The sequence below is a fragment of the Pezoporus wallicus genome, unplaced genomic scaffold (assembly GCF_028554395.1).
Source record: "Pezoporus wallicus isolate ANWC-B61680 ecotype Strahan unplaced genomic scaffold, APGP_CSIRO_Pwel_v1 contig_6597, whole genome shotgun sequence".
NCBI classification, from domain to species: domain Eukaryota; kingdom Metazoa; phylum Chordata; class Aves; order Psittaciformes; family Psittacidae; genus Pezoporus; species Pezoporus wallicus.
Genome location: NW_026635331.1, coordinates 1,442,792 through 1,468,176, shown reverse-complemented (window position 1 = coordinate 1,468,176; position 25,385 = coordinate 1,442,792). Strand labels below are relative to the sequence as shown.

At 40.4% G+C, this 25,385-nt stretch overlaps 1 protein-coding gene across 11 annotated transcripts in view; it reads right to left on the bottom strand.

Moving 5' to 3' along the window:
- GAB1 (GRB2 associated binding protein 1) overlaps positions 1 to 25,385 on the bottom strand; it is a 100,848-nt gene that overhangs the window by 20,143 nt on the left and 55,320 nt on the right. For 9 of the 11 annotated variants that reach the window (XM_057419418.1, XM_057419425.1, XM_057419439.1 and 6 more), the window contains exons 2-6: positions 23,702 to 23,996; positions 11,165 to 11,378; positions 7,777 to 7,857; positions 2,459 to 3,063; positions 194 to 279 (exon numbers count right to left, since the gene is read on the bottom strand). In XM_057419418.1, coding sequence (XP_057275401.1) covers positions 194 to 279; positions 2,459 to 3,063; positions 7,777 to 7,857; positions 11,165 to 11,378; positions 23,702 to 23,996 — 1,281 coding nt within the window. The remainder of the gene's footprint in view (positions 1 to 193; positions 280 to 2,458; positions 3,064 to 7,776; positions 7,858 to 11,164; positions 11,379 to 23,701; positions 23,997 to 25,385) is intronic. The other 2 variants (XM_057419431.1, XM_057419463.1) reach the window with 1 other exon arrangement.

Here is a 25,385-nt window from a genome sequence, read left to right as displayed (position 1 = left end):
CATTGCCTTTAACAAAATAAGTTATGCAATCAGCTGTGAATCATACGAGTTTTTTAACCTAATCTACTCAGATTAATACATTCTAACGAAACTGAAAAAATCACAAATGCTGTACAGCTTGCTTTTTTGCATGGGAACAAAGAGCATTCAAGCACTGTCACTGTCGCCTCTCATCAGATCAAGTCATACTTACAAAGTGGTTATGGAAGCCCTCCAATGAATTAGATCTGTCATTCGGAAACGTTCGTGGAATATCATAACAGTCTTGAGAACTAATTTCTAAAGAAACAAGAAGAGAAAGTGGCTATTTATCAACCCTGTTCTTGTCACTTGGCAGCAGGCATCCAGAGTCTGTTATTATTTACTGTCTGCTTCTGAGAGCATACAAATACTCCTCCTGAAGTATATAGATTTTATCTATATACTTGAGAGGACTCTGTTCACAAACAAACTTAGCACTGATCAGTCACAACCTGAAGATCTTACAGTGTTTTTTTTCCACAGCAAGAAAAGAAACAAAACACAAAAAAAATGTAATTTCTCCTTTTAAAGCAGCAGCTAAGTCTTAATTTCAAATAGGCAGGTGCAAGAATTAAGTGTAGAATTAATTTGAGATACTGGGCCCTCATGAAAAACCTATTCTAAAATAAACAGTAGGTGTACTTCAGCATCTGGAGAAAGGTTTTTTGACTTGACAGCCTTCCCTTTGAAGATGTTGACTCAACAGCATTCAATCTGTTGCAGGAACAGGTGAATCCCTACTCTCAGCTCTTCAGTACAGTCTCCAGGGGCTTTCACTTTGAACAAACTGCTACACAAACATACATCTCTCCATTTTCAGGTGCCTGGGTCTTGGCAGCCACCGTTAAGAAAATCCTCAGCTTTGTGGCTGTTTCTCTGGTGCACAGTGATGTTTATGAGACATTCGGCTCCCAGGTCCTGCTCACCCATGTAGGAGACAGGCTGCCTTTCCCTGCAACAGGCATGCCCTTCCTCCTGATGCCAAGACAGACTGTGGGCAAACTCTGGGGTTTAACACTGCCTTTTCCCAAAAGAAAAGACAAACATTTGGGGTCTTTTCTGAGATTTCCACCTTAGAGAAAAAAAAAACAAAAACAAACAACAAACACTTTGCTATTAAGAGCCAAATTAAACAGTATTTTCAGAGAGGCTACTCTTCCTGAGGCCAACAATCTCAGCCAGAATGTAGGATTAGTCACTTATAAACTTAGCAAAGTGAGATAAGCAGAGCAAATAAGGCTTTTTCAAGGTGTTACTCTGCCATTTTAAAACACTAACAACCACCAATATTATTATGCTTAGCCTACAAAATGACTGGCAAACTGGATATTGCTGAGTGCCTGTATGATCACATCCATTATGTGTATCGCCTCCTCTAAAAGCTCTGTCCCCATCCCCTTCCACATTTCATCCTCCCATCCTGTACTCAGCACAATTCAAACAATTCTCCTTTAAAATCTCCTCTTAATATTTAGCATTAACTCTAACCAGTTTAAAATGTCACTTGAGAAATAACACTGTAATGCCCACCTGCCTCAGGAACCTGCAAAAAAATTTAAACTCCTAGCCCAAGAGCAGTTAACAATACTATAATAACCGCTCTATATAACAATAAATATCAGCTTTCCAACCTGTACGATGCATTTCTTGAATCTGCATTTGAGAGAGTAAGAACAGGAATGAAAAAAGGCAGGAAAAAACACAAGAAATGCCAAACTCTCCAAGTAAAAGTAGCTCCATGAGATTTGCTATGACCTGAAATACACCCATCTGCTGAAGGAAGAACACTAAAAAAAATGCATTAGCACATCTGGAATACCAACATTTAGGTGACTATAAGGAATAACTACTTAAAAGCTGCCATATGCACATCTGTTACAAGGAAGGAAATAAAGGTTGGTGGCAATGATCACCAGATGAGGGTTGATCTCAAAGCTCTGAGCATATACCAAGTGCCATTAACCTTCATGAAACATTTTCAGCTTCCACACATTTGGACCACTACCTGCCAGCCTTACTTTGGTTATTCTGAAAGACTTGTAACAGAAATATTGAATTTAGCTCTATGAGCTTGTTATTAAAAAAAAAAAAAAAAAAAAAAAGATTGTGTTCTTCATTGCTGTTTTCTGAAGACGAGCAACACTGTAAGTATTGCTAGGTCTTCAAACATTTGTGGCTAAGACTGAATGCCACAATACAATACACATCCCTTATCAACATTCTATGCTTTGCTGTTTTGACGGTTTATTTTAATAGTCTTTTCTTCTCACATACTTAAAGCACTGCAACCACAGACTGCTTTGCAAAGGGCTACACGCTTGTTTTTAAAGGCTAGAAATGCCTCTCATACCATTCAGCCCATTCATATAATTCATCACAAGATCACATTATTTAACACAAAATTCTGGAAGAGCAGGATAAAATATGGAATACTTACCTTTGCGGAAGATATTCAAATCTACAGTTGAAATGGTATTACTGCGTGAGGGCGGCATTCCTGCTGTAGGGATGCAATAACTACTGTCAGTGTCTGAAGCAGTGCGATTAATGCTACATGTTTCCACAGGAGATCGATCTGCAGCGTGGTGAGGTTTTGGTGGCCGAGGTGGAGGAATATCTGGAATAGTCTCCAGTTTTGAAGTCTGAGACAATGTTCCCTCTGGAAAAGTTCGTGGAATCTGGTAAGTACCTCCAGGTGTGGGGGGAATGTCATAGCTAATGGAGATGTGTCTCATCTGTGCATCTAATGAAGATGTTGCTGATGGGGTATTGAAAACATGTTGCTCTCCTTCTGCATCAGTCCCAGATGGAGACGCTGCCTTCGGTAAAACATCCTGTGAGTAACTCCTAGGCAGGTTATAAAGGCTGCAGTCTGCCAGTGTCAGTCCAGTACGAGAAGGAGGAGAGTCGTAGACACCTTGCTGCTGAAAAAAGCCATTCACAGCATGCTTGCTCGCTGACGGAGCAGGGTTTTTGTGGGAGGGCACGTTATCATTGCAGTCTGTTTCAGAAGAGCTGGATTTTGCCGAGTCAGCATGAGATCTACACATAAATCAGATTATAAGATTAAAATGTTGATGAACATACAAAGAAAAACAAACATTATGAATAATAAACAAAACACTGAAAATGTAAACAATTAAGTTATCAGTCTCTTCCAGTCCTTTTTTTTAAGGATCCTAAGTAACTATATACACATAAATCCAAGCACATGAAACACATAACACAATTGTGGAGCTTTAGCAGCAGTTAAACAACAAGTTTATGTTTCATAAAGCACGTGACTTAAACAACGCCAATTTGGGGCAGAGTTTATTGGGGGATGGGGGATTTTTTAATTTATATTTTTTAACCCATGTTGCAAACTAGCAGTACTTTAATGGCACTGTTAAAGGCAAAAATAATACACAATCCTTGGGTTTACAGAATTTGCTAGTTCTAATCAGTATGCAAAAATGTTAGAGGAAAAAATACTGCTGCAACACCCTTATGTTCATACTTGAGGTTACCTACTGGCCATAAAAAAAAAAGGTTTGAAAGACATAAAGGAGAGAAAGGAATAGATAAGAACAGAAATAGGAGAAAGATAGCATGTTTAGGAATGCCATCCAGAGGGACCTCGACACACTTGTGAGGTGGGCTGATGCTAACCTCATGAAGTTTAACCATGCCAAGTGCAAGGTCCTACACCTGGGTCGGAGCAACCCCAGGCACAGCTACAGGTTGGGCAGAGAAGAGATTCAGAGCAGCCCTGCAGAAAAGGACTTGGGGGTGTTGGTTGATGAGAAAATGAACATGAGCTGGCTTCAGTGTGAGCTTGCAGCCCAGAAAGCCAACCGCATCCTGGGCTGCATCAAAAGGAGCGTGACCAGCAGGTCGAAGGAGGTGATCCTGCCCCTCTACTCTGCTCTTGTGAGACCTCACCTGGAGTATTGTGTGCAGTTCTGGTGTCCTCAACATCAAAAGGACATGGAACTGTTGGAACAAGTCCAGAGGAGGGCCACGAGGATGGTCAGGGGACTGGAGCACCTCCTGTATGAAGACAGGCTGAGGAAGTTGGGGCTGTTCAGCCTGGAGAAGAGAAGGCTGCGTGGAGACCTCATAGCAGCCTTCCAGTATCTGAAGGGGGCCTATAAGCATGCTGGGGAGGGATTCTTCATTAGGGACTGTAGTGACAGGACAAGGGGCAGTGGGTTAAAACTTAAACAGGGGAAGTTTAGATTGGATATAAGGAGGAAATTCTTTCCTGTTAGGGTGGTGAGGCACTGGAATGGGTTGCCCAGGGAGGTTGTGAATGCTCCATCCCTGGTAGTGTTCAAGGCCAGGTTGGATGAAGCCTTGGGTGAAATGGTTTAGTGTGAGGTGTCCCTGCCCATGGCAGGGGGGCTGAAACTAGATAAGGTCCTTTCCAACCCTAACTATTCTATGATTCTATGTTCTTTGGGGTGTGTGTAATTCACAGGATCTATGTGCAAAAGAGTGGTTTTTTCCTTGAATGTGAATTAAGGCAGTGTTGTTAGATAAAACTGCACAGCAATTATCCTTTGCTTTCTCTGGAAATTCTATCTTTTATGAGAATAGCACTGCAATACTGGCACTAACCAGTACCAGTAAACTTCCATGGAAAGTAAACACATTGCACTTACCCCCCTCCCTAGCTTCCCCAGTTACCTTGCTTCAGGCAGGGAAATTCAAGAAATTCTGTTACCAGTCTGACTCCTTGCTTAAATGAAAGCCAAGACAGTGGCAAAATACTAACACAGTTGTTAATGCAGTCCATACACTTTTTGATCAATCATACCATATTTCCTGTTTTCATTACCACAGCACAATACCAATGTGTTAATTCATACACACTTATGTAAATATTTTAGCATGCGTGTGCATCAATGAATAGCTGCTACACAGCTCTTAATAGGCTCTATTAAGCAAATGGACCATGCAGTTCACAGAACTTCTGAGGAATAAGACACCTAAAATTCAACAGGATAACTGCCACAAGAAGTACTTTTTCCTCTTAAGAGGCTCTCTACCTCAAAGTGATCACAACCAGAATTTATTATTCAAATTTCAATTTGGCAACAAGATCACACAAAACTTTACTTCTCAGGGGACAGCTGGATTTGTCTCCATGGGTTCTGGCAACCTGAGGAGAAAGGAATCCAGTTTAGCTATTCATTTAGGTTTCCTTGGCAGTTACTGGAGAAATGGAGACTGCATGAAACACAATCTGTTCTTCCTAGATATCCATCTAAACCTGACGAATCACTCCCAAAGTGCCTCTCTGACAGCTATCAAGGGAGCCCATGTGATTAGCTTAGACTGGGCATCTGCAGTAAAGAAAAATGTCATTCACCTAACCAACTGATTTTTGTTCTGTTTAATAGCAAAGATACAATCTCTATCAGTCCAAATGGCTTATGAGAGCTCTTCTCCAGCTTTAATTTTATCAAGTTTTTTTTTACTGGCTTGTTATTAGTTTTTTTTCAGTTTGTTTTTTTTTTGCGTTTTGTTGTTTGGTTTGGTTTCTTTTTTTTGCGTGTGTGTGGTTTTGGTTTGTTTTCACTAGAAAAAGTACAATAATTTTGCTGTGGTTATTATTTTCTACACTGATCTGAGTTCTGTCTCACTGGTTGGAATTGGTTTCTAGGTGACTTTGAATACTGATCTACATTTAGTTTACCACACCCAAAAAAAGGATGGATTGTTCTCATTAAGTATTTATCCTTGGCACAACTGAGGAAGTGAAAGTTCCTACAATCCTTATGATGCTGACCATGAAGTATATCTTGTTTGCTAACAGTTTACTTCCTTTGCCTCACTATTGAACCACTGGCAGTTCAGCACACTTGCAAAAAATAGAACACATAGTACAGAAGGGACTACATGAGATTACAGAGTACATAATAAATTGTGAACATACCGTGTGACTAGTAACACACTGAGTTTAGCCCCTGCTGTAGCCCTTGCTCTTTACTTGAAGGATTCACTCAGGAGTTCCTCACTTCTTAGATGTACTCTTCTGGTTCTGTGGTATTCATTCAGACCAAAGTCTCAGCAAAAGTCACATGTGTTTTATATGAGCAAGTGTGGCAAGGACTGTGATCTACATTTTATATGCTATAAAAATAAACTGGGCAGTCTAGAGAAGCTGGACACTGTCAGTCAATTGTAGAATCAAAATTGTTAGTTCCAGTTGACTAGGATGTACTTGGAAATGAGAAAACATTCAAAACTACAGAAATAAACACTATATTTATCTTACAAAAACATGCAGAGGCTATAACCCAAGTTCAGAATGCAACAACAGCACATGTACAATGCCAGTACTTAGGGATTACCCATGATATGCAAGCAAAAAATGCTGCCATTTTTAAATTTAGGAGTTTTCCTGTGTCTAAGCAAATGCTGCTGCTTCTCTCTTGAGCACAAGCACTTGTAAAAACGTAAGACTTTCAAAAACCATGACTCATGAGGCAGCCAGGCCTGTTATTTGGCAACAACTTAAAATTTCTCATTATAAGAAGGCATTTCTGATTTAATTCATTATTTTAAAAGTAACCTTTCAGAATCAACTTCTTGGTCTATTGAAATAGTTTTCAAAATATGAATGGGCTCTAACCAACCTGAGTTTGAAAGGCCAAAAATTTGAAGGCATTCTGAAACACGGACCAAGAAAGCAATTTATGCCAAATAAAGACAGGGAACTCTGCATGTGAAGTTTAACTGGTTTTCAAAGTCAGTATTAACCGCTGATCATGATAGGAACACCATGCACAATTTTGAAGATGTACAACACATAGCTGATTCCTGTTACCTCAAGGTTGGGACTGGAGTTCAGGGACTGACTTGACTCCTGATTTTTTTAAAAAAAGGATTTCAGATGCAAGATGCTTGGTGACTTCTGCACAAAGTTTCAGCTAACTTTATTTTCCACACATACTTCAGAACAGTTCAACACAAAAAATCAACTGTTTTCAATATTCCATTAACAACTGGTTATTAAGATAAGGATTGTTTTTTACACCTCAGTTTAAAATAATGGCAAAGTTGGATATAACACAATGAAAACACCTCACTATTTATAAGCAGAGGATGACTGTGACATGAATTCAGTGTTATCACATGCTGGCATTACATGACTGCAAATTCTGCTAAATGACCCAACTATTCCTTACTCAGAGCTTGGACTGGACACCTCTTTACACACACTGAGATGACTGTAGAGCCTGCTGAGCTACAAGAACTGGACTTCAACATGACTGGCAAGAGGTGGGATATTGAGGCAGAGGGAGCCCAATAAGAAGCCTGTCTCCACATACCAAAAAATACTTGTTGACAAGGACTCAGGGAAAAAAGTTTTTAAAGTGTTTTAGTCTGAGAACTAATCACCCATTTTTGATTATGCTGTAATTCAGTCTGGCTTCACCACTCATCCTTCTAAGATGATCCTTTTCCCATCTGCAGGAATCGATAGGACCAATTAAACAGAATACTGTGAAGAAAGTGGCAGCAGAACTGCTCGTGCGAGCCAACAACCTGGGGCAGCAACAAGAAGCGTAGTAAACATGTGACTAGATAGATAAATAAAAAGCCAGCTCTATTTCCATGGATGCCGAAGTTACACAGTTTTTCTGTTAAAACTCACAGAACACCATGCAAGACGCATCTCAAACAAACAATATCTTCAGGCAAGTTAATGGCTCTGTGATTAATTTCTCACACGCATTCCAAGAACATCTACTGTTCACTCACTGCAGTGGAATCTTTTTACTTTCAAAATCTTCCAATAGCAGGTATTCCTGCCCTTCTTCTGAGAGAAAGGGTGACCCTTGGCTGGTTCATACACACAGGAAAGATGAGGAAGACAGCATTTAGTATTTCAATACACCTCTCAAATAAGCCATAACATTAAGGGGGTTGGAAACTGTCTTTGGCTGCATTTTCTTATTTAGAATTCAAATACAAACCTTCAAATCTCACTAAATGCTGCAGTCCAACAATACTTTTTCTCAAGTTAACAGTGATCAGAGCACAAAACTATTTTAGACAAAATACAGCATGATTATTACAGCTGTAAATTGCTGTGCCCAAGATACTCTCACAACAGCACATGCTACATTCCATGACACCATTAATGAAGCATTTCAAAATTAGGTCTTAGTTCTGAAACACCACAATTCTTAAAGATTTCTAGAGAGGCAGTTTGGATACTTCCAAACTATGTTCCACAGTTACCTGCCTCACCCGGCAAAGAACCACAAAGCCTTGAAAAAAAAAAAAAAAATCACAGATTACCTATGAAGCAACATGCAAAATCAGAACAGAAGAGTTTCCTCTTGGCAACTTCAAAGTCTAAAGGGAAAAGTCATAGAAATATACTACTGTTTATTTCACGTATTGGTACTACTTGAGTAACAATACTTGCCTATTTCATTACATCTGTTAAGCTTTGCACTTTACACTAAGGAAAAGAGGTTGTAAGAAATACTGATAAATTGTACCAAGTATGAAAATTAATAGGAAAGTGATGCAACCACTTAATTTTTAATTCACCTGTAAGGATGTGGACTGGGGTATTACACAGTGTGCCCTCTAACTGATCATCTTAGTAACATTGCTACACAGATATACAAAGCTCTAATTCCTTAGGAAAAGGTCTATATCCCCTATACACTGTCCCAGATCCAGGAGAACACCTACTGTACCATGAAACATAAACAGCCCTTTTAGGTAGAACTGAAACTCCAGCATTACTATTATTCTGAATTTTCATTATTACAGACTTCTTAATAAAGGGACATAGCTATTTAGTGAATTTAGTTAAACATAATACACTAAGCCCACACAATTTCCCAGTAATCACAATGCCAATGTTGCACTGTTTTCAAATATTCCTATAAAAAACATCATTTATTTAAACAACCTCTACACTCCCAAAGACTTTGTTCAGTTTTTTCTCAGTTCCCTTGGCATTTTATATCTCCTGGACCTTATGCCTTCTGAACACCCAAATACCTTCTCTCCTGTGTCACCAGTGTCTTCCTCAAGAAATCTTGCAGGCTACCTGGATGCTACACCTTGCCATGTTTTGCGTAAGGAGACCAGGAAAGGGGACCCCTTCTACTTAACCCTTATTTACTCCTCCTACTTAATCCATATGTCACACAACTGTCAAACTTATGTGAGAAGGTCAGTTATACATCCCAGCCTTAATCATTGCAAAAAACATGCTTCATGTGCTGGTGTTACAAATACATTCTGTGCCCATCCCTTGCAGAAGCAAACAGGCAGACACATTTCTCATGAGCCAGGGTGCCAAAATGGAAAGTCAAGATTTCTCTGCCAAGCCATTCAGGAAACAATACTACTGGCAGGAACGGTGAACATACCTTTCAGGCACCATCAGCTTCTAAACATCACTAATCACTTGAACTTTTAACACTGAAAAAGCAGCTACTGGGTTTCTCCTTCTCTTGCAGGACACTTTGGGGCATGCTGTCCTGCCTGTAACCTGCACATTCCATGCTCTGGGGAAACTGGAGGCTCATTTCTCCATTTTATAAGAAAGGTTTTAAAGGGCGGATACTTTTCTACCGTGCAATCATCAGTAAACAGAGCAGGAAACTCCGCAGGCACAACAGAGCAAGATAAAAAATGCCAGAGAACGAAGAGCACATGGCACAGGTAAAACTGGAAAAGCATCAAGGTGTTGATGAGGAAGGCACCACAACTAAAAGATATGGCCCTGAGGGAGTACGTGAAGTACTCATGCAAACATTTTCAAAGGAATCTTTCCTCAGCCTCCCATGTACTTATCTGCAATTGCAAAAAGAATATGACATTTTGCATTTAATTTCCTGGAAATATCCCAGCAGATTTTATTTTAAATTACTGCAGGAAAGAAGCTTGCCAGACAGATGTATAAGTTTCTCCCACAGAAAATTTAAGGTTGGAAGGGAAACCTCTGGAGATTATCTGGTCCAGCTCTTCCAATACTTCTAAGCAAAGCCAACTTCAGAGTAAGGTGAGGCTCCTCAGGAGCTTGTCCAGCCAAGTTCATTTGCGGTTGTTTTGTATGCTGGGTTTTTTTGATAAATCTCAGAGGATGGAGATTCCACCAAGTGCCTGGACAGCCTGCTTCAGGGATAGACACCATGTTCTATTCTGAAAAACCATAGCGGTATTTCCCAGGTAGCTACCATAAAAGTAATATCCTCTGATGCAGGAGATGCTGTACATCTATTTAGTTAGAAGCATCAGCTGGAGGAATAACTATACTTCTAATTCAGTAGAAGTTCTCATTTCTTTCCTGAAAATTTCCTATTGCACACTTCTTTGGAGAACTAACCGTACGGTTACTCTTCATTTAGTAAGAAATAAGGTTTATTGAAGCTTGTTTCTAAATCTCTGTTGTTTGGAAGAAGTTAAAATTTAGGAAACAGAAATTAAGTGGTTTAAGTCTCATACATTCTAAAATGTCATAAAATAATTGTCTTTTAACTCATGCTTGAGTGTCTGAACCATGTTAGTAATAGTCAACAAATGCCATTTGAGGATTGCTATTTTCAGATGTGGTAATCTGGCAGGTGATGATAAATATCAGCATGTTTTAACTGAGTCCCTTCCATGAAAGCTTTAACTGGGAAAACTGGAACACTAAATCGCAGAAGGGAGAAAGGCTAAATTTCTCCAGCTTCTTCTAGTCCTTGGCTGGACTAAAGACACCAGATTGTGTTAAAGAAAGGGTACTTATCTGCTCTGTGCCACATATCACTACAATGAAATTCTTGGAATCACTGCATTTATCTGACATTTCATATCAGCAACTTCTGTCTGCACTTTTCAATAATGCAGCATGGGTCTAGCACTGATCAAACAACTTACTATTGCTGCAAAAAGTTCAAGCATAGAAAGAAAAGAAGCAAGGAGTTACAGGCAGCTTCCCTCCTCCCGATATGTGCACCCAAATGTGCAATGACTCAGCAGGAGTTACAGGCAGCTTCCCTCCTCCCGATATGTGCACCCAAATGTGCAATGACTCAGCAATAAAAAAGTGCTTTTAACCAAATATTCTTGGCCTGTAATACAAATGAGTGGGTTTAGATTTAAAAAAAAAAAAAAAAAAAAAAAGGTCACTTACCTCATAGGCTCAGGTTTTTTACTTTGACAGTTTATTAGCAGTAGGTAGTCTTGAGGATCTTCTTGACCAGAGGAAGACTCCAATGGGGGGATGTTAATAAGCTGATAGGGGGGAGGTAGGGAAGATTCTGCTTGCATGGAAGGTGGTGAAGCATTGACAGGCAAGGGTAACTCAGCAGATGGTTGTAAAGAACTGACCGGTGGCTTCACAGCATCTGCAAACATATAAGCAAAGCATTCTTTTTAGAGTGAAGAATAGAGTCTTACATTGCTACAAAAAAAGTTATTGACAGAGGATGAGAAAAGTCAGGGGTTTAATTCAAAACTGTAAAATCAGTGGCTATAAGAACATTTGGATATTAATATTTTTCAGAGTATTTATACTTATATATATCATATATAATATCTTTATATTTTTTCAAACTGTAATCAATTCCTTAGGTATACCTTGGAACTAGAGGTTATGCCTTATTTAATGACTGTTTTCCAGACTCAGAAAGAAGAAAGATGCTAACAGCTGCAGTTAGACAGCTAAGAACACAAATCTGTTTTAATCAAGGGCAGACAAAGGCCCATAGGTTATTACTTGAATATGGCAACCTGAGTCAGCACTTGCACGTATTCATCCCTTTTGACCAAGGTCACTTCAGCATTTGAGATTAGTCACCAGTTAAGAACTGGCATCTCTCAAGATCTAAAACCAACAGGAAAAACACTGCTTTTGCAATGGAAGAGCCCTCACAACTATAAAAATAATGCAAAGATACAATAGAGGTACCATATTCCACTAAGCCCCCTCATTACATACCCTAGATTTTTATTTTAGTGCAACAAATGAAGTAGTTGTGGTTGTTTGGTTTAGTTTGTGGGATAGGGGGGAGAGAGGGGAAGGAGAGAGGAGGTGTTTTGTTTCTTAAATAGTCTTTAAAATTCTTACCCAATTCCTACTTATCTGTATTCTAGAGTACTTCATTTTTTCCTTCCAAATACATGTATCCTGACTATTAAATTACCTGGGAGACTGGAAAATATTGACTGGCAAACATTAAATGATCGTTTCACTTTTTCCTTGTAATGATACATTGACTAAGACCAACATCATTAAGCAAATTGTTCCTCAATTATCAAGGCTCCCTTGTACTTGCAACTCACTGTACATTCCAATTTGCACATCCCACGAATGGACACTTCTTATTAGCATTGCTTAAATGAACATATTATTATCCAATGCAAGCTGCTCCTGTTAGACTTACAGGGTAATGCTCTAACCAATTAACTTCATCCAGCTTCTCCTTCCCAGAACTATCCTGGGAAGAACCAGATGAGCAGACCAGAACACAGCCCTCCTGCTTCCAGTTCTGTGTACACTAGGTACAAGTGATTTAAACATGGAAATAGGAACAGCAGTACTTGCTTTGAACTCCCATAGCACTTACACAGGCTCAGAAATTAAAATCCTACCACACCCATGTGGGTGGAAGAAGTCTAGGTGTATGAAAATTCCTCAACTCAACCTACCTGAAAAGGTAGGATAACCTAAAAAAGTTTTTAAAAGCTTGCGCCTGACCTATCCATCAAACTAGTTAGAAGAACAAAGGCAAAACCAGACTGTACTCACATACAAAAAATGTTTTCTTTATTACATGCTAAAAACATTAAAATATGGACAATTTTCTATCATTTAGGAATTTCAAGGGCTTGGAGGAGACCATTTGAAGCACCTACGGATATTCCTTCATCGCCTAAAAATGAGGCTCAAAAGCAGGAACAGAGAGGTAGCTGAATAGATCTACTAGGTATGGATTTCTTGCTCCTGGCAAAGAGGTAGTGGGAGAAAGGGCAGCAGCTTTTTCTGTCTTGTCCCCTCCAGAACTGAGAAAAGCAAGTAAAGTTATTGATGAGCAAAAGTGGAGCAGATAGCTTTCCTACTGAATACACTATCATTCTTTGGCCACGCTTACAAGATCCTCAAGAGCTCTGGTGTACCACAGTCCCCACACCTGTTCTTTGTCTCTGGATATGCATGACCTTCACGTCACTAGATTTGCTTGGTGCCAAGTTTGCACAAGGGGAAAAAAAGAAATCAAACAGGATGTCCCTGCAGCTTCCAGGGAAGACGGGTGTGTCAATTTAGACCACATGTAGTCAGGAGATCTCGACAGGTACATAGTAAGATGCATGCCTACATGAGGCTGATGCATTTAAACGGACCACACACTAGCATTTCCAGGAATGTAAGAAGACCCAATGGTAACTTTCCAGGGAAAAATAAAATCAAGATGCTTGAAAAAGAACTGATGTATCCACCATGTTTGGAGAAAGAAAGAGTTACTTTCTTGGGGGAGTAAGAAAAAAGTGTGTGAATGTGTGAAAGACATTAAATGCTGCATATAACCTGTAATTGCTGAAAGGAGACAAGGTGGTGAAGACCATTAGGCTAATTATACTGGCTCAGATCTGTAGCCTCTGAAGCCCACAGTGCCATCTCCGACTGTGGCCTGTTTCAGACAGGCTGAGCAGAAGCAGCAAGACAAGCGTGCCACACCGCCTTCCGCTTCTGGGGCTCCCCAGCTTTGGGCACCCCAGGGCAGAGGCTGCATCCACAGTCTATGCTGTCCAGCCACTAACAAACCTCTCTAAATTTGTCCTACCTCTTTTGAGAACATTTATATTTTTGACCTCTACCATCCTGTGGCAGTGAATTCCACACCTTATTACGTGTGGCATGAAAAAAAAACCTTCCTTTTATTGTAAACCTGGTGCCTGAGAGTTTCACTTGATATCCTTAAGCTTCAATCTTTTAGAGGAACAAAGAACATCTGCCTCCTATTCATAATCCCCATTCCCAACTTTACATAACTTTGTCACTGCTTTAGTGAGTTGGTGCTGCTCAATTTTTCTTGGTACAGAGCCATTTTCATTGCAGATCTGGTTTCCCTTCACCTTTCCTAGCTCTACCAATTCCCTTCTGAGAAGGGAAACTAAACTTTTGCATAAAATGTGCAAAAAAGAAAAAGCAAGCCTGGGACACTTACTGATTTACAAAGACACAAAACCAACTCATTCTGTTCGTATCCTAACCATTTGCTCTTGATTGTTACCGAGTATTGAAGGTGACACTGTCCCAGTGTCCAGAAAGCTCACGATCTGTTATCCGAGCAAGGATTCAGAGCCCATTAATGTTAATGTATCATTAGGGATACTTCTCTTGTGATGAGCAGCCTCATTTATTTTGACACAGATACCGCTTGACAAAATCCCCAAGTCCTCCTACAGATCTGCTGTGGGGTATTTTTGTATGTAGACTTTTTTTTTTGCAGTGGATAAGAGCACTGAACTATTACAATACCAAAGTTCTGATCTGAAATTCATCTTCAAATAGGCATTTTATACATGTTAAATAACATAAGCTAATGCCTGATTTAAAGAGCAAAGCACTTCACTGCTCTTCACTGCTGGGCTACTTCTTACCTGCTTTACACATTCCAGCTATTTCAAAATTGACTACGAAGAAAACAGCACTTTTAATGACTTTCATCACTGAGCAAATGAATGCTGTTTGCCTATCTGTATGCTCTCAAATATTCTCTTTAGCCACGTACTTCAGAAGCTGATATGAAGGAATGTTTCTCCCAGCAGCCTATTATGATTTCAAAGAGCATAATCATCAACTTGCTCCACTTTGGACTAGCAGACTTTTAGGGAAGGGGTCATCTGCACACCAAAGAGTGTTACAAGTCATTTCGTTTGTTCCCAGAGCTCAGACACTCGGACTGCTTTGAAATAACTGGGAGCTGGAAAAATATTCAGAATATTTACCATGCAAACAAGCGCAACAAGAATCCTATTTTGCTTTTATAATTCCCTGCATTCAGTACAGCTAGAACAAACAGCTTTCTCAAAACAGGGCAAGAGTTTTATCTTTTCTCAGTTGGTTTGTTAAGAGCAGATACAGGCATCATCCTTTGCTTTTTCCTCATAGCCATTTTGGTATTTGCCTCACTAATAAAACAATTATAGGATTAATGAGGCAAAAAGAATATTTTCTGAACAAGAATAATAAAAGGCTCCCCTCTCTTCCTCCTTAACTATAAAAAGCTTCTTTATTCCACATGTTCCTGTATCTGAAAAATCCAGAAGATTTAAGTGTAGGAGTTTACATTAAGGGTTGGGTTTGTGTTTTTTATGAGAGCAAAATTTAATTGCTTTCTGCATAATGATAAGTAGTTTCTTAATATTCTAATTATGTTAATACTCGAAATATTCTCACAGTGACCAAAACACAGAAGCCTCATTACAGCAAGCATTTCTTTAAATGTCAAAATGGGAATCCAAGTAAAAAAAAAAACAACAAAAACAAAAAACCCAACCAACCAAATAAACAAAAAAAAACCACCCCCCAAAAAAAACACACATGATTTTCCCATTCTAACTGTGAATCGGCAAGTGATATGTAATCACATGCTCTTACTATTCATTAAAACAACCAGAGGCCAACAAAGTATTAGAACAAAAATTTACAGATACAACAGTGGAAGCCATAAAAAAAAAAACAAACCACAACTTCTTCACTTTAATCCTTAAAAGGACTTTTTTCTATAAAGATGTAAGTCTTTTAAGTCATTACCTGTGCTGCTTCATGTAACGAGATACATCCCGAAATAACTGCTGCAGTTTTCTCTAACGTCAGCTTCTACATGATCTCAAGTAAAAGATCATGGAATCAAAGGGTCACATGTCTGCATGTGCACACACAGAGCGCGACAACGTGTACACTGACAGGCAAAGACAAACACGCACTTGCCTCATTCACACACTTGACTCAATAGATGTGAGCCAGATCCAGCCAAGAAGATGCACGGACACATTAGTCTGGGTTTGGTTTTCAGCATCAGTGATAAGCTTACAATCAATCTGAAAATCATGCAGTGACCTCAATTCTGAACCTTTCTGCTATACCCAGAGAAAATCCTTTTAATTACTTTAATAAACATCTGGGCATTTCGCAAGTTTGTTTCTTAGTTTAATATATTCTCAGAAGTATTTTTTTTTTTTTTTTGAAGAAACACAAGATAGCCTATTTAAAGAACACTAACAAAGAATTCAGCAGTTGCTTGTTGTATATTATGCTCAGGACAAGCCTCCCTCCCACATCCAAACCAGAAATGTGGCTGACTATTTCAAGTTCCCATCACATGCTGAAGTTTCTGGCTTCCAGAGCTCACATCTAAAACTTAATACTTACTATCTGCAGTTCATATGTAATTTTAAGCTATACATTTTGTTACCCATTTAAAATTACCAAAAGCATTTCCACTCAGAATTTCATCCCCCTCTCCACCTGCAAGTTTCTTTTGAAGACAGTTCATTCAAACGTGGGGAAAAAAGGAAACATCTGTAGCCTGTTCTCTCCATCTTCAGATAGTACACAGGCTGGGTAATGCAGCAAAAAATAATCAAGGAGTCCTGTTACAGACAAACTTCTGTAGGTGCTTATGAAGAAAAACAGTGCAGCATACCACATTAAAATATTTGGGGAAAAAGGCCCAGAGCTCTTCTCACTGAACAGGCTGCTCTAGCCACACGGTGAGCTTACCCAGCTGGGGCTGCAGCACACTGTCTGGAACCATAGGCTGCACTTCAGAGAAGTTTTCAGTGCTGCACGTACTGCTTCACAGCACCTCACGACTTGAGAGCCACCAATCTGCAGAACTGCTTTCCAACCCACCCTCTTGCAAACCTCTTCTCCTAGCAACTTATCAGGTGATGTTAAGGCCACAAAAGGTGTCCAGCAGGAAGCAGGGAAAATCAAGTTAATTGCCTAGGTATATTAGTTTAGTTTTCCTCAGGGAAGAGTAGAGCCACCTCCTCTATGAGTCCTTGTCACATGCAGCTGGCAGCTTAAGGTAATAAGCCCAAACACTCCTGACAGTAAGTTACATCTTTTTAATATATGTATTTTTTCCTCACATACTTGTAAGGGAAGATCTACTCCTGCAGATTTTGTGCTCTATTCATCACTACCTCACCCATCCGTCCTTTAACCACATCATCTGAACTCAAAGAATCTTCTCTGTTGTCTTCTCCTTCGGATAACAGGCAAAAATTATTTCAGCTTTCCCTCCCGTGACTCAGCTCTTTAGCCACCACCTACCACCTCTACCAAACCTCCTATGCCAAACCTCTGTTTTTTCTCCGGTCCCTTTTCTTCTAATTTTCATGTTCTTCTACAGTTTTAGAATCATAGAATAGTTAGGGTTGGAAAGGACCTTAAGATCATCTAGTTCCAATCCCCCTGCCATAGGCAGGGACACCTTAAGCTAAATCATATCACCCAAGGCCTCATCCAACCTGGTCTTGAACACTGCCAGGGATGGAGCATTCACAACCTCCCTGGGCAACCCATTCCAGTGCCTCACCACCCTAACAGGAAAGAATTTCCTCCTTATATCCAATCTAAACTTCCCCTGTTTAAGTTTTAACCCGTTACCCCTTGTCCTATCACTACGGTCTCTAATGAAGAGTCCCTCCCCAGCATCCCTGTAGGCCCTCTTCAGATACTGGAAGGCTGCTATGAGGTCTCCATGCAGCCTTTCTCTTCTCCAGGCTGAACAGCCCCAACTTTCTCAGCCTGTCTTCATACAGGAGGTGCTCCAGTCCCCTGATCATCCTCGTGGCCCTCCTCTGGACTTGTTCCAACAGTTCCATGTCCTTTTGATGTTGAGGACACCAGAACTGCACACAATACTCCAGGTGAGGTCTCACAAGAGCAGAGGAGAGGGGCAGGATCACCTCCTTCGACCTGCTGGTCACGCTCCTTTTGATGCAGCCCAGGATACGGTTGGTTTTCTGGGCTGCAAGCGCACACTGAAGCCGGCTCATGTTCATTTTCTCATCAACCAACACCCCCAAGTCCTTCCCCGCGGGGCTGCTCTGAATCTCTTCTCTGCCCAACCTGTAGCTGTGCTTGGGATTGCTCCAACCCAGGTGTAGGACCTTGCACTTGCCATGGTTAAACTTCAATAAGGTTGGCATCAGCCCACCTCACAAGCATGTTGAGGTCCCTCTGGATGGCATTCCTTCCCTCCACCCTATCAACTGAACCACGCAGCTTGGTGTCATCGGCAAACTTGCTGAGGGCACACTCAATCCCACTGTCCATGTCAGCGACAAAGATGTTAAACAAGACCGGTCCCAACACTGATCCCTGAGGGATGCCACTCATTACTGCTCTCCAGCCAGTGGTCAATTGAGCCATTGACCACAACTCTTTGCGTGCGGCCATCCAGCCAGTTCTTTATCCACCGAGTGGTCCATCCATCAAATTGATGTCGCTCCAATTTAGAGACAAGGATGTTGTGTGGGACAGTGTCGAATGCTTTATACAACTCCAGGTAGATAACATCAACTGCTCTACCCCTGTCCATCAGTTCTGTAGCCCCATCATAGAAGGCCACCAAATTGGTCAGGCAGGATTTCCCCTTAGTGAAGCCATGCTGGCTGTCACCAAGCACCTTGTTGATTTTCATGTGCCTTAGCATGCCATCCAGGAGAATCTGCTCCAAGATTTTGCCAGGCACAGAGGTGAGACTGACTGGTCTGTAGTTCCCTGGGTCATCCATTTCCCCCTTCTTGAAAATGGGGGTTATATTTCCCTTTTCCAGTCACCGGAACTTCCCCTGACTGCCATGATTTCTCAAAGATGATGGCCAGCAGCTTCGCAACTTCATTTGCCAGCTCCTTCAGGACCTGCAGATGGATCTCATCAGGACCCATGGACTTGTGCACGTTCAGATTTTTAAGATGGTCTCGAACCAGTTCCTCTCCTACAGTGGGGGCAAGGTCTTCATTCTCACAGTCCCTGCGTCTGCCTTCCAAGACTTGGGTGGTGCAGTCAGAGCCTTTGCCAGTGAAGACCGAGGCAAAGAAGTCATTCAGAACCTCAGCCTTCTCCAAATCCTGTGTAGCCAGCTCTCCCGAGAGCTTCCTGAGGGGGCCTACATTCTCCCTAGTCTGTTTTTTATTTGCTATGTACCTGTAGAATCCCTTCCTGTTATCTTTAATACCTCTAGCTAAGTTTAATTCTAACTGGGCCTTAGCTTTCCTAACCTGGTTCCTAGCTTCCCGGACAACATCCCTGTACTCTTCCCAGGCCGCCTGTCCTTGCTTCCACTTATTATAAGCCTCTTTTTTCAATTGAATTTTCCTCAGGAGCTCCTTATCCATCCAAGGAGGTCTCCTGGCCCTCCTGCTGCACTTCCTTCTGGTTGGGATGCAACACTCCTGAGCTTGCAGCAGGTGATCCTTGAATATCAACCAACAGTTTTGGGCCCCTCTGCCCTCTAGGGCTGTATCCCATGGAACCTTCCTAAGCAGGTTCCTGAAGAGGCCAAAGTCTGCTCTTTTGAAGTCCAGGGCAGTGAGCTTGCTGTATGCTCTTCTCACTGTCCTGAGGATCACAAATTAGAGCATCTCATGATCGCTGCGTCCAAGGCTGCCCTGGAGCATCACATTTCCAGCGAGCCCTTCCCTGTTGGTGAGCACGAGGTCTAGCATGGCACCTCTCCTTGTCGGCTCCTCTGTTACTTGCAGAAGGAAGTTGTCTTCTACACAGTTGAGGAACCTCCTGGATTGCTTGTGCCGGGCCGTACTGTCCTTAATGAAAGATGAAATCTTGCAACTCTGACAGCATCCTTTCACAGCCTATCCTCACCTTCCTCTGGCCAATTCCACCCTCAAAAAAAAAAAAATCTTGTCTATACAGCTCATTAGCTATCATCTCCCACCTTTATTTCCTCACAGCAACCAACCAAAAAATCCTCCACAATAAGAGATGCCTTTGTGCCACTATTCCCTCTAAACCTACTGCCTCACTTCTAAGATAACAATCCTCATCCACAGAGTCCCTCTCCTAATGCTGAACTTGATCCTGTCATGTTAGTCTTGTGCACTCCAGGTCACAGTCACACATCCTCCTGGCATGTCAACTTTGAGCTGACTTACCTTCTAGTTAATTACATTCAAGAGACAAGGACAAGTTGACATCTTTTTTATTTAAGTACATAATCTCTATGGCACGACTTCATCGCAGAGACTTTTTCTAAGCTTATTTACCCTGTAACTGCACTTCACACCCCTCCAGAACCTCCCTTCCTTTGTCTAAAAGCTCATACTATTTCTCCTCACTTTTGAGCCCTTTCATGACCAAGGTCTCTAATATTCATCACATGTAATTAAGAGGGTGATTTTGATCTGCTAAGTTTGCCAGCCTTTGTCATCTACTTGTTAAAGCTGTCAAAGGAGAACATTATTTGTCTTACGGGCAGACTCTTCATGCAGGAAAGGCACCCTAAGCACCTCTCATGTCCACTATTTATCAAAGACCCCTGAAAATTTCTTCTCAAAACATCCCAGAGTTCAAAGACAATCCAACAGCTGAAGCAGTAGGACCACTTATCTGTCACAATGGTCAAACGACCTTATTTGCTTTCATTTCTTCTCATGCCTCTACTCCTATATTGATGCCTTTCATTGCAGATATTAAGTTCTCAGTGGCAAAGCCTGTTTTCTGTTACACGCTTGTGTTACAGGCAGTGCAGGGGTATCCTGATCTTATACAGAATCTCCAACACTGCATAGCAGCATTAGAGAGAACACAAGGAGTCAGTTAGACTTATGTTCATCCTGCTAGTCAGTAATATTGCACCCAAACTATGATAAACCTGCTGTGCATGTATTATCAGAACACAATTTAAAAAAAAAGGTTATCTGAAAATAATTTTCCTTTCAAAATGCAGAAGGCATGAGGGGCACATACCAGATAGCAGCTGCTTGAACAGAAATACTGCTAACTTTGAAAGCTTTGCGTGTGAAGCAAGCTGTAGCTCTTTCAAAGTATGGTCCTTATGAAGAGAAAAACTTTCTTTAAAACATGCAATTATTCGTGTAAATGTAACTGTGGATTTCAACGTCTTGTTCTTCCCTTTTTTTTCTTTTCTTTTGCTTTACTTTGTTATTTCTTCTGGTTTACTTTGTTATTGCTATCTTTATTCAAATGAATACATGCACGTAACATGTTTGCATATAGTAAGATTATTTCCTTCTTCCTTTGCTTTGCCAAGAACGCAATTCACTAAATTACAGAAGCATGCAGCTGGATCACGTATAAAACATTCAGCACAGATGTCTACAGAGTTTTAAGCAACAGCTTTCACAGCCTGTGCTTAACTATCCTTAGAAGGTTTTTATTACACCACTCACTAAAAGAGAAACAAGTTACTACTCTCTTCAGATAACTGATCTATGTCCTGCGTACCACAGCTTTTCATACTTTAAAAGTCAACTCTTCCCTCAGTATTTTCTTCCTGGGAGAAAAAAAAAAAAAGCCTCCTTCAACTTTTCTTCTCATTGATCACTTAAAAATACATTTTCTCTGTTTCCTACCATTCTTTGAACATTTATCCTCATCTTTATGAAAGCTCAGGACACAGTATTTCAGCTGAGGTCTCCACAGCACCAGGCAGAGGAGAAGAGTCACTTCCCATATCCGTTTAGTCTCTCTAGAATGTCTACCACTTAAGTTCAAAAGGCACAAAACTGAACACTGAACATTTGAACTTCTAAATGACCTATTATATTATGACTTTAGAAGGAAAATATGACTACTAAAAGTGAAGTATGAAACTTGGCGGTAGACCTAAAACCCATGCTCATGTTTAGCTCCCCCCACTTCTGCACATGCATTTTAAAAAGAAAGGTGCTACAGAAATAAGCATTTTACAGCTTCCATTGGGAAGTTCTGCAGCGAGCTTCACCTACTCTTTAACTTCTCAAAATAAACTGTAGGTTAACGCAGATTTTTATAAAGTATGTTTATGACTTGCTCTTCCATTATCTTGTAAAAATAAGAACTTGGCAATAAACAGACATCCAGCAACTGATTTTCCCATTTTCCTTTTTAAATTCCTCCTCAACATTGCATGACATTACTAAACCCATAAAACAGACAATATGGTCAGTTCCCAGTTAAGTAACGGCACTGGGATAATTCAGACAAAGCTAAAATGCCAACAGCGAAACACACCATCAGAGTATAATGGGGATAAGTTACTGATAAAATTGACAGAAGCAAAAAAACAGTTTTGGTCCAAACAGCCAGTGAGGGCATAGTTAGTTCTCTTGATATCTGTATGTTTCACCTTCAGTTCAACAGATATAACATTAATAGAAAATTAAGGTTTAGTAGTACTCTCGGGAAGGCCTCATAAGCCTTGAGGGGACCCTACCTCTCCATTACATGCAATGGACACATGCTCCTTTATGCTCTCACATACACACAAGAGCTATGAGGTAAGCACATTTCCTCCTTATTTGACAGGTTCCTAGTCTGTCCCCAGAACCAATGATTTCTGAGTGCCTCCTGCCCATGGCTGCACTAGTGGTGCACTTTACCCACAAAAGCGTAACCACCTGCCTACCGCTCTCCCGTACCTAACAGATGTTTAGAAAATTGAATACTGATCACATGGCAACTGCACATAGAAACAGGCAGTGGGCTGTCCCAGTTATGTTCAGGATGTCATGAAAACACACTGGAACTGTCAAAACAAGTACCCTTCACTGAATTTACTATCAGAGTCATAATTAATAGAGTTTTATGACAATATTTTAGCTCAAAGCTGCAATAAAGAGAAAGAAAACAGACCCTCTTCAGAAAGCAATAGTATTTTCCAGATACTTTTGAAGTTCTGGCTGGAGTAGAAGAGATACAAGCCCTTTTTTGTCTTCCCTACCTCCCTCAGCCCACAAACCTACAAAAACCAGATATTTAATTTTAGCCCCTTCACTCAGGCATGCTTCATTTATAACCCTCTTACCACTCCTATTTCATATTTTCTTGGGACTGTGCACAGAGCTACAGCAAGTCATGCAACCCACTAATCTTCACAAGGAATGCAGGAATAAGTAAATAAATAAAGACGTATTCAGGACAAGCAATGGCCACAAGGTATTTGTAGGAATTAAACACACATCCTGTTTTATACAAGCTGCTTTCACACAATGTCTATTTTGGTAGGATTACAGCTGGGTAGTGCAGGACTAAAAGTTTTTTGGGGTTTTTTGTTTGTTTCAGATGGTGGGAGGCAGATTTTTTTTTCTCTCAGTTGCAAAGCAGACAGAGAAATGGTAATATTAGAAACCTGACATTTTGCACTCATTCCTGTTTGCATAACCATACTTTTTATACCAAATGTAATTCCTTTGATGATTATGACAATCTTCTGTTTTGCATGATTTTACTTAAAGATTTTTCCTATACTGAGGAAACTCTCAAGGCACTTCATCTGTAACAAATTTTTAGTACCTCCCTCTGTTATGCTTATTTTTTTAAGAGTAACAAGGAGGTTTCATAGCCAATGCATACAAGTTTTAAAACACATACCCGGTAAAGGTAATCATCTGATCTTTTAAGCATTCTTCCCATACATGCTTCACACTTTCTCAGAAAAATAAACCAAACTCTGACAATAGAACTTACCCTCATCTGTAGGGTTGAACCCACAGATATCACAGATACATCGAACCCACTTATTCATCTCCTCCTCGCTGTCTGCTACCAAATAGAAAACTCTGTCTATGGTGTTGATATCAAAAATATAACTGTTTTCAAATTCTTTTTTGTTGAACGTTAATCCAGCATCCACTTGTTGACACAGATTTAAGTCAATAATACGGATAGGCTTCTTGGCATGGTCATTTTTGTAGTATTCCAATACATCTGGATCGCCTGTTAAACGGCCACTGCGAAGTACAAACCATCTCCTCTTCCATGCCTGAAAATTGGAGAGAAAAAAAGGGGAGAAAAATTACTAAGAAGAAATTAAAGACTGTAAAGACCTTTTCTGTACTGTTTCAACCTGCAGTGAACTGAGTAAAAGATCAATTAGATTTCTAAGAAATTACACACCAGTTACCTACAGTTAACACAATGTATTTACATATTGTTAGAGCAGTGGACTAGAGGATTAGTGAATTTGTATTTTAAAGTTTATTTCTTCTGTATTTCAGCTGTCTTTTTAAAAAGAGAACACAGACTCAAATCACTGTTTAGAAAATGAGAAAGGATGAATCCAGTAAAGTAAAAAGGGGGGAAAGGACCAGGAAAGGGAAAAAAAAATCCCAAACATACACACAAAAAGCTTCTGAAAGAAGCCAATGTAGGCATGGGAAAAAAAAAAAAGAAACGTATCTTTAAGTGCTCCACAGCATCTTGTTTCTGATATCTGCTGCTTTGGGTTGATTTTAACTCTGAACTTTTCACTGACACTCAATGATAGTAATCTGTATTTAGAGAACAGACAATGCACATATCATATGCTTCCGTCTGTTAGGGGACCTCTGCACTTGTAATATTTCTACGGTAGCACTTCTTACAGAAAAAGCTACATTATTATTTTGGAAACTATTGATGGGAATAGAAAAAATGACCAACATTATAGTTCTATCACATAAACACAGTTTCTGTGGAAGGTATATCCACAGAAGAAATGTATTTCACAATCTGGCATATTCTTGTTTTACCAGCCTTCCTGCTACTGCGGAGAGAAAGAAACTGGTCCAAGAGAAAAGCACAACTAAAATGCCTATCTTCCATTTCATTCTCGGTCCCCTGGCATAATTCTTGCCAATGGTAACTCAAAAAAAGAAACCAAGATTTGCATGCAACTGCCCTGCCAGTACCAACAGCAACTCAATTGCCCGACTTAACTGCAGTTTGGTTCCTCAGCTCTATCAGCAATACAGAATTCTATGCTATAAGCTTCCATATACGCCAAAAGTCCAGATAATAGGCACAACAGAAGAAACCAGATGTACTGCCATTGCCCCCTAGAAGAACTGTACTGCACACAGTCAGAAATGTGACATTAGAGCCTGGACACAGTGGGAAGACACAACTGTTTTATTCGTTTGTTTTTATGCTTTACAGCAAAGTTGGAGACCAAGGCAAATCAATGCGGTAGCCAAGCCACTGTGTGTTACAATGCAGACTCATACCGTGCCCCAAAGCACCCTGTTTAAGGTTTCTTTAGGATACTCATAGTTGCCAGCAAGTCCTTTGGAAGGACGAAAAGCCCCAACAGAATAAACAAACAAACAACAAAAAAACCCACAGGTGAGTGAGTTCTGCTTTTGGCCAGTCCTGGCTACATGCAACCAAGGGA